We start from the raw sequence: 16,490 nt of genomic DNA on the forward strand, positions 1-16,490 counted from the left end.
TTTTCTCTCTCCAAAAACCCCCCAACCTCCATGGCGACCCTACTCTCCAAAGCCCAAAAATACATGAATGCCGAAGATTCCCTAACCACCCGACAAGATCCTATAACCAAAAACCCGACCTCCAGAGAGAAGAGAAAGGACTCTGAAACTAGAAACACCCAGTACACTCATCAAATACCTCAGTATACCGACCAACCTGTCCGAGCTGACAGGTCGGCGCTTACCCGACCGCCCGACTGGATCGAATGCTACACACCCCTCAATTTTCCCATGGAACAAGTCCTGAACTAGATCCAACGAGATTATCCTTTAAAATGGCCCCAACTGTCTCGGTCTCCTTCCAACTGCCGAGACCAGTCCAAATACTGCCGTTTCCATTAGGACCACGACCATAAATACCGAGGAGTGTGTTAACCTCAAAGACCAGGCTGAGGGCTTGATACGCCAAGGGCTTCTCAGTCGATTCACGGCAGCCCGCCCTCAGCAAAGGTAGAGGACTGAACCTACCAAAAACAACCGCCAGCACACCCCTCATCGACAACTCGCACAACCCAACCAAGGTCATGATCGCCCCCCACAGCAACCCCGGGCACAAGGCAACCCTGCCCCCCCTGGTTGGAGAGATCAGAGTTATTGCTAGAGGGTTTGCTTGTGGAGGACCATCCCGTTCGGCTCAACGGGCAGAACTCAAGAAAATAAGGCAGGGCTCAAATAAAGAAGTTAAAACATTGGACTGCCCCTTCAAACAGCCCAAGCAGTGAATGGAGCCCATCACCTTTATGGAGGCCGATTGCACAAGCATCTGTTACCCCCATGATGACTCCCTCGTCATCTCTGCTCTCCTCTCCAATTACAAAGTCAGACGGGTGCTCGTCGACAACGGTAGCTCTTCAGACATCATATTCCTCAATGCCTATCGCCAGCTCAAGGTCGGGGAAGAGAGTTTGTCCCCTCTCCAAACCCCACTAGTTAGCTTCACTGGAGACCGGGTGACCTCTATAGGCTCCATCGATCTTCTTATCACTATCGGAGAATACCCGCGGCAGACCACAAAGCTGTTAACTTTCCTCGTCGTCGATTGTCCCTCTACTTACAACATTATAGTCGGCCGCACCGCGCTAAATGCTTTTCAAGCTGTCACGTCCACTTTCCATCTAGCCATAAAATTCCCTACCGACCTTGGGATCGGCACTGTGAGGGGAGAGCAGACCGTGGCCAAAGAATGTTACGTCGCTTCACTTAAAGAGGTCAAGCTGAAGGAAGCTATGATCATTGAAGGACTCGACGTTAGAGACGAAGACGAGCTGGTCTGAGGGGAACCAGTCGAAGAGCTTGTCGAGGTCCTCATCGACGCTACCAACCCGACCAAAACTGCCAATATCTATAGCCAGCTATCCCCCCAAACCAAGGCCGACCTTACAGCCCTCCTGATCGAGCACAAGGACGTGTTTGCCTAGACCCACTCCGACATGCCAGGTATTGATCCCTCTTTCATCACCCATCGTCTCAGCATTGAGCCCCATTTTTTACCCCTCCGCCAGAAGCAACGCATCTTTCACCCGGAACGCAATACTCTTAGGGTGTGTTTGATTGGACGAACTGGAAAAGGGGGGATTAGAATCCATCGGACTTGAGTCCTGCGACTGTGAATCCCCCGGACTATTTGGTCGGATTGGATATGTATCCTGTGTTTGTTTTTTCATGGGATTAGATGTCTGGATAGGACTATTTTCAGTGAATCCAACGTTTGGTTGGACGGACTGGATAGGATAAATGAACAAAAGACTATTTTACCCTTTTTCAATTGTTTACTAAGTAATAGCAATATTAAACATATCTTTAATATTTTAATTATTTTTAGTAAACATTAAACATACTAATGGTTAAATTTTGTTTAAAGATATTTAAACATACTAATATTGATAAAAAATTGACTGGTACAGATTATTTTTATTTAAACAAATAAAAATTTATTGTTGAAATTAAACATACTAATGGTTAAATGTTTAAATTTTTATTTAAACAATTAACATTGAAATTATTTTGATGTACAGATTATGTTTAAACAATTAACAATTAACAATTAAATAAATGTTGATGTACAGATTATGTTTAAACAATTAACAAATGTTGATGTAATTAACAATTAACAAATGTAGATGTAATCAAATGTTGACGTATTAAAACATAATTTAATAGATGTTAAATAAATATACATGTTGATGTACAGATGTTGAAATAATTTAATAAACATGTTGATGTACAAATGTTTAAATGTTTAAATAAAACATAATTTAAATAAATGAAATTATTTATTGTTGAAATTAAACATTTAATTGTTTAAATAAAACATCTATTAAAACATCTATTAAATTTAAATAATGAAATTAAATAAAACTTAAACAAAATTTTAAAATAAAACATCAATAAAATATCTATAAAAAATTATTTTAAAAAAATTAAATAAATAAAACATTAATAAAAATTTAAATAAAATTATGTTATTTTTAAATTGAGACATTTAAATTTTATTAAATATAATACATAATTAAATAGTAGAGGGTCAAAATTGTCATTTTCGCATCTAATCCAAACAGTGATTAGTCCCCCCAAAACAATCTCACCCCCCCCCCAGGACAGGATAGTCCCCCATATGGGGGACATGGAGTTCGGTCGGACATGGAGTCCGCCGGACTTAAAAAAAATCAAACGACGGATAAGGAGGGAGGCCGGACATGGAGTCCAAATAGTGGATAGTCCCCCCCCCTTATCCCCCCAATCAAACACACCCTTATTGCTTCTGAAGTGGATAAGCTCCTTGAGGCACCGTTTATAAAAAACGTGGACTACCCCAGATGGCTGTCAAATGTGGTCCTGGTCCTTAAAAATAACGGTAAATGGCGACTCTGTGTCGATTACTCCGACCTCAACCGAGCTTGCCCCAAAGATAATTATCCCTTTCCTCGCATAGATCTACTTGTCGATGCCACGGCCGGACATCAAATACTCAGCTTCATGGACGCTTTCTTTGGCTACAATCAAATTCTGATACACCCATCGGACCAGGAACACACCTCCTTCACAACTTATCAACAGTTAGTCAATGCTGTTTTTCATCACTGGATAGGTCAGAACATAGAAGTGTACGTCGACGGCATGCTTGTCAAGAGCAAACTCTCCTCTGCTCATCTGACAGACCTGCGGGAGACCTTCAACACTCTGCGTAAGTATCAAATGAAGCTGAATCTGAAGAAATGTGCCTTCAGCGTCGGATTTGGGAAATTCTTGGGTTTCATGGTCAGTCAATAGGGTATCGAGGCTAACCCTGAAAAGATCAAGGCTCTGATAGAAATGCAGTCGCCCAGAACAGTTAGAGAGGTTGAAAAGCTTATGGGCAGAGTCGTCACCCTCAACCATTTTATTTCCCGCGCAAGAGGCAAGTGCCTCCCCTTCTTTAAAGTCCTTCGGCAGGCTTTTGAATGGACGACAGAATCCAAAGAAGCCTTTTAGCAATTAAAGCAATGCATAGCCAACCCCCCTTACTTTCTCAAGCGATCACAGGTGAGCCCCTTTTTCTCTACTTAGCCGTATCAAACACTACGGTCAGCGTAACCCTCATCAGGGAGGACGACTCTGTCTAGCGTCTGGTTTACTACATTAGTCGGGCTCTCAGGGGAGCAGAACAGAACTACCCGCTACTAGAAAAGATGGCCCTGGCCTTGGTCATAACCTCAAGACGACTCTGACCTTACTTCTAGGCCTACCCCATTATTTTCCTCACTCACTAACCTTTGAAGAAGATAATGCAACAACTAGAGTTGTCCGGTAGACTTAAGCAATGGTCGGTCGAGCTCAGCCAATTTGACATCTCCTACAGACCTCGAACGGCGATCAAAGGACAGGCTGTCGCCGATTTCATCCTGGAATTCACTAATCCTACTCTAGACGCGACCCCCCCAGCCCAAGCAATTCCATACTGAAGCGGAGGATCCCTACTCTTGGACCCTCAATGTTGATAGATCATCCCGCAAAAAAGGCAGTGGGGCTGGTCTTATCCTCACCGCCCCCGAGGGTGGCTATTTCAAATGTGCTCTCCATTTCTTGTTTGACGCAAGCAACAATAAGGCTGATGATGAAGCCCTGGTAGCAGGTCTTCGCTTAGCCAGAGACATTGGTGTAAGCCATATCCGAGTCTTCAGTGATTCCCAATTGATCGTCGGAAAAATCACGGGAGAATTCAATGCCAAGGACGACACAATGCGGGCCTATAGGGATATTGCACTCCCCTTGCCCACCTTTTCAACACTTTCCAGATCAAGCACATTCCTCGGACGAAAAACTCCAAGGCAGATGAAATGACTCAATTAGCTTCGGCTGACCAGTCCGACCTCAGCTATGGCGTTCGCCTTGAATACCTGGCCCACCCTGCCATCGCCCCACACCACCAGCAAGTTCACTTCTTTTAAAATAAACCTATTCCATGGGCGGCTGACATCCTCCTACTTTTGACAAACGGGGAATCGCCAGACGACAAACAGCAGGCCGCCAAAGTCCGGGCCCGATCATCCAACTATATTCTTATCAGTAGCCTCTTGTACAAACGTGGCTTTTCGCGCTCATACCTGAGATGCCTCAATCCTGCTCAAGCGACCTACGTGATGAGGGAAGTCTACGAGGGAGTATGTGGCAATCATTCGGGCGCCAGGTCACTATCCGATAAAATACTTCCCATCGGTTACTTCTGGCCTACTCTCAACCAAGATGCCACTGAATTTGTGTGTAACTGTGATAAGTGCCAACGCTTCGCCAACAGCCCTCATGCTCCACCCCTCATGCTCCCCCTACAGAACTAATCACACTTTGCAGTCCCTACCTATTCGCCAAATGGGGGATCGACTTAGTTGGCCCATTGCCCACCGGTCGAGGCTAAACCAAATTTGCAATCGTCGCCATTGATTACTTCACTAAATGGCTGGAGGTGGAACCCCTCGCCACAATTACCGAGCGGAACACAACCCGATTCATCTGACAGTCGATCATATGCCGATTTGGCATCCCTTAAGCCATCGTCTCCGACAACGGTAAGCAATTCGACAATGCCAAGTTCAGAAAATTCCGTGCAGAACTTCAAATCCAGCCATGTTTCTCTTCTCCAGGTCATCCCCAAGCCAATGGCCAAGTTGAGATTACCAACCGTTCCCTTCTGAAGATCATCAAAACTAAGTTGGAAGCCGCTAAAGGACTCTGGGCTGAGGAATTACGAAACGTACTCTAGGCTTACCGCACTATAGCCCGAACCCCCACTGGAGAGACCCCATTTCGCTTAACATACGGTGCTGAGGCGGTCATCCTAGTGGAAATCGGCCTGCCCACCCTAAGAGTTTTGCACCTGAGTCCAGAATTAACGAAAGAATTGTGTTGGGCTGACTTGGACCTGATCGAAGAGCTCCGCGAGACCGCTGCTGTCAGACAAGCCTCATACCAATAGAAAATGAGGACACACTATAACCGCAAAGTCTGACCGAGGGAGTTTGCCGTTGGGGACTAAGTCTTGCGCAAAGCCACTCTTGCCACCAAAAATTCAGCCGAAGGCAAACTGGCCGCCAAAAGGGAAGGACCTTACGTTGTCAAGGCCAGACCTCGCCCCGGCACTTACTGACTCCAGGATATAGAAGACCGAGACCTCCCCCACCCGTGGAACGCTCAGCACTTGAAGCACTATTTCCAATAAAGCAAGATCTACACGTTTGCATTGATCAATTGCTAGATGTTCTTTTTCACAATCTACATGTTTGGTTGTTTTTGTCCTTTTCATACATGGTGTAAATTTGCAGAAAACAAGCTACGTGATAAATGACAATGATCTTACACTTCTGTTATCTGCGTTGTGTTTTAATAAAGACTTGCTAAGATTGAGTTAATTAAAGTCTCAACCAGACTGAGCACGAAAGGCTCAGCCAGACTGAGTTAATTAAAGCCTCAGCCAGACTAAGCATGAAGGGCTCAGCCAGACTAAGCATAAAGGGCTCAGCCAGACTGAGTTAATTAAAGCCTCAGCTAGACGGAGCTAAGTAAAGCCTCAGCCAGACTAAGTTAAAATTCAGGTCCACTGAGCACGAAGGGCTCAGCCAGATTGAGTTAATTAAAGCCTTAGCCAGACTGAGCTAAGTAAAGCCTCAGCCAGACTAAGTTAAAATTCAGGTCCATACTACGACCTCTTTTGACACCCTTGACATTTTTAATTTTACATTAATTCAGACAACATCCAAGTCCATAGTCATCAAAGCCAACCTTTTTCTGACACTTTTAACATTTTAATGTGTACCCATTTTTAATGTTTTTGCATCATGATCCTTTTTCATAGTTCATGCACAAGGCTTAATGTATACCCATTTCTAACCTGCTTTGCCATTTTCATTATTTTGCAATCTACAACTCACAAGAAATAACAACAGTATGAAAAAGCACAATTCATTATTTTATTTACAAACTTACACGTAATCCACTACAGCAATTACAAAAAAAAAAAACAAAAACAAAAACAAAAACAAAAACAAAAAAACAAAAGAAAAAAGGAACACAAAATAAAACAACAAAAGTACAATCTTCTACATCGCTCACCCTTCCTCACTAGAGGCCAGGTCTTCCTCCTCAACCCCCTCGTCGAGGGAGGTTTGGGCAACGTCGTTTTCATCTATTTTCACATTGCTAAAGTCTAAGTCTAGGAACAGTTTTTCCGTTTTAGGTTTGAAGGTCTTCTAGCCGCTGTCCCAGAACTCAACTATCTCATGCTTGTAGAAGTCCGACCGCTGGAAACTCTGCATCACTTCCTCTTCGCTCCTTCCTTCAACGGCCGCATCTGACGGCCCAGCACCCCCATCAACCTCCTTTGCCAAGCTGCTAACGACAGCGGCATCAATGGCCATCTGGAAGTCGGCGAACCCCTTGAACTGCTCTACATCCGCCATACACAGGTCGGTCTACGCCGCCCTCTCAGATGCCAACTTGGTCCTTTCCTCCGCCAGGGCCTTCTCTAACTCTGCCTTCTCAAACGCCAGTTGTGCCCCTCCCCGCCACCAGCGCCTTCTCCAACTCGGCGATCCTTTGATCTACTTCTTCATTTTCCTTGATCGACTGAGTGCATAGATCTTCATTACAGACCATGGCCTCATCTCACCTTTCATTGGCGACGGTGCAAGCTTTATGGGCCTCCTCAAGCTTCTTCTGCTCCCCAGCCAACTGGAACTTGATCGATACCACCTTGCAGCATTCCGTCTCCAGCTCTAACTTGGTTGCAAGCAGCTCAGCATTCGTACGATCTGCTGAATAACCCTGCACCGTCGCCAACACTTCCATTTTCTTGGCCTTCTGGGCATATTCTAGCCCTTTAGCACACGCACTCCACGCGGTTTTCCTCCAGCCCCTAGTCTCCATCCTCAAACTTTCCAGCTGGGCCTTCACCTCCTCCATCTTTGTCTTCAGTGGCCCTACTTTGCCTTTTGCGCTCGCCGCTTTGTTCAGTAAGGCTCCTGCTAAGGACGTCGCCTCCATCTAGGTCGAGCAAAGCCCCCTTAGTAGTTCGGCCTCTGTAAGACTCGCCATCGAATGCACGGCCGCGTCCTCCACTACTTCCAAGAACCGGTCTGCAGTAGTCCTAGCTTCACCTCCTTCTCCACTCAGCTGCCCAGACACTGCTTGCGCGTGGTAGATGGTGGTCTTCTACCTCGCCTCCTCTTCTTCTCCTTGAGGCACAGGACTCTCCTTGGGCGGTTGCTCCATCCCCTGCTCAGGCCCAGCCTCCCCACTTTCCACTTGTGTTTCGGGGCCCATGGCACTTACGTGTTCTTTTACCACTTGGGCCCCTTGACCTTCGTCCTCTTGTGCCTTTGGGACGACCACCCCTTCTGAAGTTACCTCCATCCCTCCTTCCTTCACCTTCTCCAACATGGGGGTGTCCTCGCTACCAACCCTCATCTTCTTCAGGCCTGGCGCATCCTTACTCCCCTCAGTGGCGACTCTCTTCTTCTTCGACATCTTCAGCCCTGCCTCCACCTCTCGTTTGCCCCTCTCCTTCAGTGGATCTATGGGTGGTGGTAATGGGGCAAACTCAGTCACATCTTTGCCTCTCAGAGGCTTAAGATGAGGTCGAATCCTCTCATTCATCACTGGGGCAAGCCCCAACTTTGTCTCTTTATATTTGTCCGCTTTGGCAAACATTCTCCTCTCCTCCTTCTCCTCTTCCTCCGCCTTCCTCTGCACCTCCAGCTCCTCTCTTGCCGGATCCTCTCCCAACGGTTGCGGTCCTAAGTTCAGGGCAAACAACGTTAAAGGAAGGACCAGCTCGTCCCACCTCACTTCCTTCTCTTCCCTTACTCCCTCACCTTCTTCACTCGGTCTTCGGCCACTACGTCCAACCTAGGCTCAACTGATTTAGTGGGGCCTTCCATGTTGTCCGAACTTCTCTTCCACCGTTCGTTGATACAAAAAACCATCTCGGCCTCCATCCCTTTACCGAAGATGATAACCCCGCCACTACACCTCACCCCGCTACTGCCTGCAACGTCACCCACGTCTCCTGTTGACCGGAGGTCTTGTAGTAGGAGAAAAATTCCTCCACAATCATGGCCAACCCTCCGGTCGCTTGTTGCCAGGAACTCGTACAGGCCATTAGTATTTTCCAGGCGTTCGGCATCAACTGCCCTGGCGCCACTTCTAGTTTGTTAAGCACGTCCACCACTATTTAGGGAAGAGGTAGCCTCAAACCTCCTCGCAGCGCTTCCTCGTAGAGGCTGAATTGGTCCGGCCGCACATCCGACGCCCTCTCCTTGGATGTGGGCAGCCTCAGTCCTATTTCCGAGGGAATTTGGTACTTCCTCCTTATTCTCTCTAACTCCTCTGCCGCAAGTATGGATCTGCCTGGCTTGGTGTGCCAGTGGTCCGACTCCACTTGACTAACAGGTCTCACGGCTGCAATCATTGTCGTAGGACGAGCCCGCATTGCCTGACTAGCTACCCTACCCTCTGCACGGTACTGTTCCGCCAACTCCACCGCATCGTCGTCACCTAACGAAGCAAGCGTTACGGCTGGCACTTCCTCTTGCGCCATTTCTCTTGCGTATCTGCGAATTGCTTCGGACGCGGGCACAAGAAAGTTCACAAAGTGTTGCAGAGGTGTATCATTCGACACAAATGGGTTTACTTCTGGGACGCTCTGGTTTTTTGCAATAAGATAGATAAAGTGGATAATCCCAAACACCCAAGGTTTGTCTGTATTCCAAGGGTCAAGACTAAATTTTGCCAGTTTGCAAAATTTTCAAAATTTTTCCAAAACCACCTTTTCAACATCCTATATTACCCTATCCCTTCGTTTCTTGTTAAAACGCATTACCTCCCCTACTATGGGATTCCGTCACGTGTACGACTACGATCCACTGCCCCCTTCCCTCAGTCGACCCTTTCACTCGGTCACCCTCGCGGTCGGCCCTCTTCATGGTCGGTCTCTCCACCCGGCCACCCTCCCAACCCTCGTTTTCTTCCTTATTCCTTTCGTTTGACTAAAGCTGCACTTGGGAATGGGGGCCTACTGATATGGGTGGACCCATAAAGGACATGACCCACTACTTATGGCCCAGTCCATGATTCTCAATATTCTTGAAGCTCAACGTTACACCAAGCACCAGTGACATCTAAACACTTGGCATGTAAAGAACCAGCCACATCAGTAGACAAAGATCCTGCAAAGTTATTGCACCATACATCAGCTATTAATGAGGTTCCCTGCAGCATTTATTGCCATAACTCCTCCTTGTCGGAACAGAACGACCTCACCATGAACAAGGCAAGCTAGAACATAGACTTTCGGTCAACGTGACAAGTCGGAAGGGACAAGGAAATGATTAGTAGAGGATATAAGTAGGTTTCGAAGACAAGGCAAAGGTTAAGCTTCTCTATCACCGATCTATCCCTACATTCCATTTTTCTCTTTCTAACTTGCTCGTCGGAGGGTTCGTGGGGGGGACTCCCCGTTCCCCATCGAACTCTTGTGCATGTCTCCCTATGGGCTTGGCGTCTCGGGCACCAGTTTAGAAAGCGCGAATCAAACAGACCCGTTCCGCCGGAAACTCGCTGTATCATCAATTTGATTTTGCAGTTGCTGGAGAAGTTCCACTTTTTAAATATATGTATATACATATATATGGTTTTAAGATCTTTGACTTGTATATATTCATTCAATGAAACTGATTTTTTCCTAGAAAAAAAAATAATAATAAAAAAAAATTCAAAACCTGATGATGTTTACTACCCATAAACATGACTGCTTAATATCGAGTTCCAATTTGCTTTTTTCTAAGGCAGTCGCTTTGGTCCAGTCTAAGATCGGACTGGACCATGCTGTTGGGCCCGTGATGGCCCACTACGGGTCTCGTTTTGATAATTCGAACCGTTCAATGTGTAGAACTCGTCGAGTACTATATGCTTGTAAAAAATCACATTGATCAGATATCGATAGCTATGTAAACAAAACAGTTTTTTTATCAATTGTTAATTTTTTCACCATCAATTTTTTTTTTTTTACAAAACTGATTTGATCACATAGCTATTGATATCCGATCAACGTGATTTTTTACAAGCATATAGTACTCAACGAGTTTTACACATTGAACGGTTCAGATTATCAATATGGGCTCAAAAAATGGACCCCATAAATCAAACTAGATAGGTCTAGTTTCGATTTCAACTTGAGACAAGCTGGACTCTTTTTCTAACGGTCCTAGGCTATAAGCATGGAAAATTGCTCTTAGTATCGATTTGTGTAAAAATAGTATAAAAATGTACACAAATGAGTAAAAAAGTGTTTAGACATATATTAAAAAAATACATTTGAATTTTTTTTCTCATTATTTCGATTTTAATTACAGCCTCTAATATTGGCATATAATATAACTCACAAATATATATAATAAAACTTGTCCAACGAACTGTGGAAGAGGAACTATTCGCTTTAACTTAAAGAAATTCCATTCGCTTTAATTTATTGAGCAACACTATGAATAAAGAATTTATACACAAAAAAATATGTAAATTATTTAGGATAAATTATAAATACATCCCTTAAAGTTTGTTTAAAATATGAATTATCTTTTGTGGTTTGAAAAATTACAAATATGTCATTGTCAAAATTTTTTATTTAACAGAATTAATTGAAAAAGTAAAATTTCTAATTATTCACCTATACAATAAGAAAATTATTTGAATTATTAATTGAAATAAAATTTTAGCATTATTAAAACCTGTTAATTAACTTGATGATTTATTAATAAAAAGATTTATTTATTATGAAATTAGAAATCTTAGGAGGCATAATATAATTTCTAAAATTACAGAGAGTAATTTATAATTTAAGTAAATTTTAAGAATATTTTTGTAATTTATCCAAATATTTAATAATTTAGATTCATCTAAGATATGAATTCTACCATATGAAAAGTTAACGTTATTTTTTTAAAGTATATTTTAAGCATTTGATTTTGTACACCTATCTTTAATAAAAGCTTTACACAAGCAGCTTGAATATTGCTCCAATATTGCTCTAATTTTGTACACCCATCTACAATATATGTTTAATAGGATAAGTATTTCCTCAAATATTTAATCTTTTTTAACTAAAAATGGTTCGAGACCTCTCTCCTCGACATACATTCATATTAGTTATAGGCCAATGAGGTTTCTGGAAATGTTTTTGGGTGGGTAGGTTTCTCGAAATGTTGAGCAATTGATTTACATTAAAATTGACATGGATCAGAATGAAAAATTAGTGAGGAATAACTTTTTCTTTATAATTTTCCTTCTCATGTAGCATGATATTTAAATGGTCCAGTGTTTCCTTCTTGCGAATAAATTACCTTTCAACTTTCACTTAAAATTTTATTTTGGTTTTAATTAAGTTTGTAGATTTGAACCCAAGTTTCAATGTACCCTTGCCACCTCACAATTTAAAATTAGACAATTACACCGGTCATTTTTATATTTTATATCTTGTGTCATTTTGACCCGTACATTTTCATTGGCTCAATTTTAACTTTTAATTTTAAATTTTGTTTGAATTTGGTCTAATTAATAATATATTTAGTGTTTTTCAAGAAAAATTATCACTAAATTGGTTGATGTTAACTGACCGAATTGAGCAAATTTATAATTTTGTCCTTATAATAATATGACACGTGACATTTATGTACATGTTTTTCATAAAAAATAAAATAAAAATGTAAGAGTTATAAACAATTGGATTAAATTGAGACAAAATTATAGATTTAATGTTAAAATTAAATCAATTAAAAATATATGAATTAAAATGACACAAAAAAAAAAAAAAACGACTACTCTGTCATAATTTGTCCTTTCAAACTTGAGTAAAAGTTAAATCATAAAGGCTTTAAATAAAATTTGAGCATAAATTGAAGGCTAAAAAACGGAAGCCACTAAATGCAGCCCCAAAATGTTGTTGGACACCCCCACATTCGATTTTTTTATTTTATTTTATTTTTAAATGTCATTATAACCGTGAACAAAAATATTTTAGACCTTTAAAATAATAGATTTAAAAGAGTTTTAATTTTTCTTTTTCCCTATTCTGATTTGTCTTTTTCTGAAACTTTATTTTATTTTATTTTTATTTATTTATTTTTTTACCCTTGCTAGCTGTGTTGAGCTCTACACCTAGAGCTCTATATCACATCTCAACCATAAATCAAATTATCAAAAAAGATAAAATCCTAATTCCATCTTAAAAATGTTTGAAAGCTTTAAAATATGAGTTATAAGAGCATCTACAGTAGGATAGTTAAAAAAATATGTTAAATTGTGTGTTACAAAAAGTGATAAAAGTGAGACTTAAAAATATGTGTTAAGATGTGTTAAAAGTTTGTTAATTTTAAAGAATGAATGGTGGTATAATAGATGTGTTAAGGAATGTGTTAAGAATATATATATATATATAATAAATAAAATAAATAAATAATTTAATTTAATCAAAAATTTCAAGCCAAAAAAAAATTCCCAACAAGGAAAAAAAAAAAAATTTCAGTTGACCACCGTTTGACCGACTGGACATCCGGCCGGTCAACTAGTCAGACCTAATTTTTTTTTTTAAAGGGTCTGGACGTTCGGGGGGACTTCTGGCCAAAAAATGTCAAGTGTTAGTTTTTGGCCAATCAAAGACACTGGTAGGTGTTGTAATGGGTGTGTTAGTAATTGTATTAGTGTTGTATATTAGTGTTAGCTGTTAACTTGTGTGTTAACTATGACCAGCGTTTTAGTTAGCGAAGGGAGAGAGATGTGTGTGCCTGGGGAAGTCCTCCCAGACGTTCGGCCAGAAGTCCTTCCAAAAGTCTACTCTGGACGTCCGGACCCTTCAAGAAATAGAAAAATAAATAAATAAATAAAAATTGGGTGTGATCGGTTGACCGACCGGATGCCAAGCTGGTCAATTGATTTTTTTTGTTTTTGTTTTTTTTGGGAATTTTTTTTTGGGCTTAAAATTTAATTTTGTGCTTGAAATTTTTGATTAAATTAAATTATTTATTATATATATATATATATATATATTCTTAACACACACTTTAACACACCTCTTAATACATCCAGTGCACCACCATTCATTCTCTAAAATTAACAAACTAACACATCTTAACACACATTTTGGACCCTACTTTTATCACTTTTTGTCATATAACACACATCTTAAACACATTTTTTTAGCTATTCTACCGTGAATGCTCTAAAAGAGCTCTAAGACGTGACCCCATCCATTGATGTGATGTATTAACTTTAATTTTTTTTTTTTAAATTTTTACAACATTAAAACCCAATTAGAATTTCAAAATTAGAATGGTATCATTGCTGATTCCATCTTCTCCTTTTTCACTAGTCACCACCACACCTCTCCTTCGTAGCAACCTCTGGCTCCTCTCCACATCTAGCAGCCATCATTCACAAGGGACTCTTTTAGCTCTCTCGCTACAGTTGCCCAACTCTTTTGCTTGTGATCTATGTGTGCGTGCGCGAATCTCTCACTCTATTGGCGGTGGTGGATCATGGGGTTAGGGTTAGAGTTCAAGAATTATTCTCTCGTTTGCCCCTATCGTAGCTCTATTTCTTTGTTAGCGATGGTAGGTGGTGACGTTAAGGTTAAGATTTGAGAGGGTGGGAAGGGCTGGAAAATTGTGGGGTAAGGAATGTTAGGGAGGGAAGATGAGAGCACAATTGATGGCGGCGAAAGAATGAAAAGGAGTAAGGACAACGGACGGAAAAAGAGAAGGGGCTGGGTGGTGTCAAAGATGGTGGGGCAACGGTGGAAGTAACACTACGCTGGAGTGGGTATGAGTAAAGTTGAGATTAATTGGAGTATTCGAAGAAAAATAACAAAATTTAAATTTAGGAATGGGGTGCTAAAAGAAATGGAATGTCCAATAATATTTTTAAGATGCATTTAGAGGCTCTCTTGAAAAGCCTAATTTTTTTTTTTTTTTTTTTTTTTTTTTTAAAGCTTGTAGAACATATTTATTTGGCTCCTTTTAAGTTTCAAGTTTAACTCTCATTAAGTATTATTATTTTTTTGGAGCCATGTCCACAGACTCTGCTCGAGATGTGTTCGATCCATGTGGAGAGAATACTTTACCAAGGTCTCAAGATTAATCAAAGTATGTATAGACTGACTTCGACATCCGATCATTAAAAAAAAAAAAGAAGTTATTGTTAGAAAAATGGAGAGAGTGCTCACACTTTGAATTGCCACAATTAGAAAATGAGTGTGAAAGGGAAATTCAAATGAAAATTAGAGAACCAAACTACTATTTTATCAAATGCAAATTAATCACATTTTCTTTTCCTATATATTTTTCTCCCTCCCATCCAAACAGTACTAAACTAATATTTTACATAACAAAAGCAAGCCACTGGTCAAATAAAGGCAATAGACGCCACACACACACACACATATATATATATATATATATATAATATACACACAAATCGAATCTACCCCAGATGGCTGCGTCAATGAGTAATGTTTGCAACGGAGACGTACTACTTTTACCTTCTTTATGTATATAACACATAGTTTTTACTTACAACGACTTGGATAAAATGCTCAGACTCATGAATCAGAGTTTCTCTGTTTATATCCTACCTCTGATATTCTTGCTCAGTACATATATATTGCAGTCCCATCAAAATCTCCTCCATTCAATCCTACTTCAACATCATCACTCAGGTATGTCGTCTTAAAATCTTGGTGTCCTGTCAATGAAGCCCATACATAGATGTTAGATATGTATGAGAATTTTGAATATATGATTGTATCGCTGATACTGATATGCTATCTTTTCTGTTGTTGGTTTTGCAATCTTTAGGATAAAATCGGGGTTGATCTTATTGGTTTTGTTAAATTATTTGATGGGATCATACAAGGAAGAAGAGAACAGAGATGGGATTAGCTACAACAGATTTAGGAAGATAGTGAAGGCATGCGTAGCTTGCTTGGCTTCATTCTTGATAAGCATGGTTGGAGGGTTGATCTTGGTTTGGTGGGTAGTGAAGCATCATCACTCAAATACCCAGCTTTGGATGGTCCCTGTTGGTCTCATTATTTTCATCACACCGGTCATCGTCTTCTTCTCCACCTTCATTTCTGATCTCTGTAAACCTAAAGAAGCCGGTGTTTCGCGCCTCAACCACCCCGTTATGCCCTTGGATAACTCAGTTGGTGACCCAGAAAGACGATGATCCAAGACAGTATCACAATAATCAGCTCTCTTCCACCACTTTTTTTTTTTTTTTTTTTTTTTTTTTTTTTTATAAATATTTTTTTGTGGGTTTTGTTGTTACAATATCACAACTTGTAATGCATTGCTTATTTATGAGTTATAAAAGACAAAGTATGCTGATTATTGCCGAGGATTAGTGTTAAATCTTTAATTAATGTCAACAATTCCAATTCAAAACATGATTTTAAATACATTATTAATATAGTTATATATCGATTTGATATCATATAATCACGGTATCAATTGATATATTGGTAAATATTAATATAAAAAATTCAAAATTCAAAATTTAAAATTTTGATATGTATCGATTGATATTTAAGAAATTATTAGTCAAATGAATTAGTCGAGATTGATGATGAGTTAGCGGGTGGTAATGGTGTGTGAAGTATGATATACGCTAGGTACGATTGAGAGCTCCTACTACTAATCATTTTCTATTAAAAAAAACAACACAACAGGGGGAGAGCTAACTTTGTTTCTTCCCCTTTAAAATAATGAAGGTATGTGGTGATAATGGGTGTCAGTTTGTGTAGTTTAAATATATTTATATATGATTCTCATTTTGGGATATAATAAATAATAAAAAAAGATAATGAAATAATATACAAAATCTTCAATCAAAATACTTACCATCATAAAACTCATATAATTTTGAAATAACTT

General features: G+C 40.4%; 1 protein-coding gene and 1 long non-coding RNA gene across 2 annotated transcripts; both read left to right on the forward strand.

Moving 5' to 3' along the window:
- Positions 1–761: 761 nt before the first annotated feature.
- Positions 762–1,313, forward strand: LOC145791714 (uncharacterized). The gene has a single exon (XM_082872136.1). The coding sequence runs from the start codon at positions 762–764 to the stop codon at positions 1,311–1,313; it is 552 nt and encodes a 183-aa protein (XP_082728262.1).
- A 13,647-nt stretch (positions 1,314–14,960) lies between these two features.
- Positions 14,961–15,954, forward strand: LOC114319387 (uncharacterized). Its single transcript, XR_003649418.2, has 2 exons — positions 14,961–15,271; positions 15,411–15,954. It is a non-coding gene; the product is annotated as an uncharacterized LOC114319387 (long non-coding RNA).
- Positions 15,955–16,490: the final 536 nt, after the last annotated feature.

The sequence above is a fragment of the Camellia sinensis genome, chromosome 5 (assembly GCF_055761805.1).
Source record: "Camellia sinensis isolate YWXY chromosome 5, ASM5576180v1, whole genome shotgun sequence".
Classification (NCBI taxonomy): Eukaryota; Viridiplantae; Streptophyta; class Magnoliopsida; order Ericales; family Theaceae; genus Camellia; species Camellia sinensis.

Coding starts and splice junctions, on each gene's coding strand:
- LOC145791714 (XM_082872136.1), top strand. CDS start 762: ATGGAGCCCATCACCTTTATGGAGGCCGATTGCACAAGCATCTGTTAC.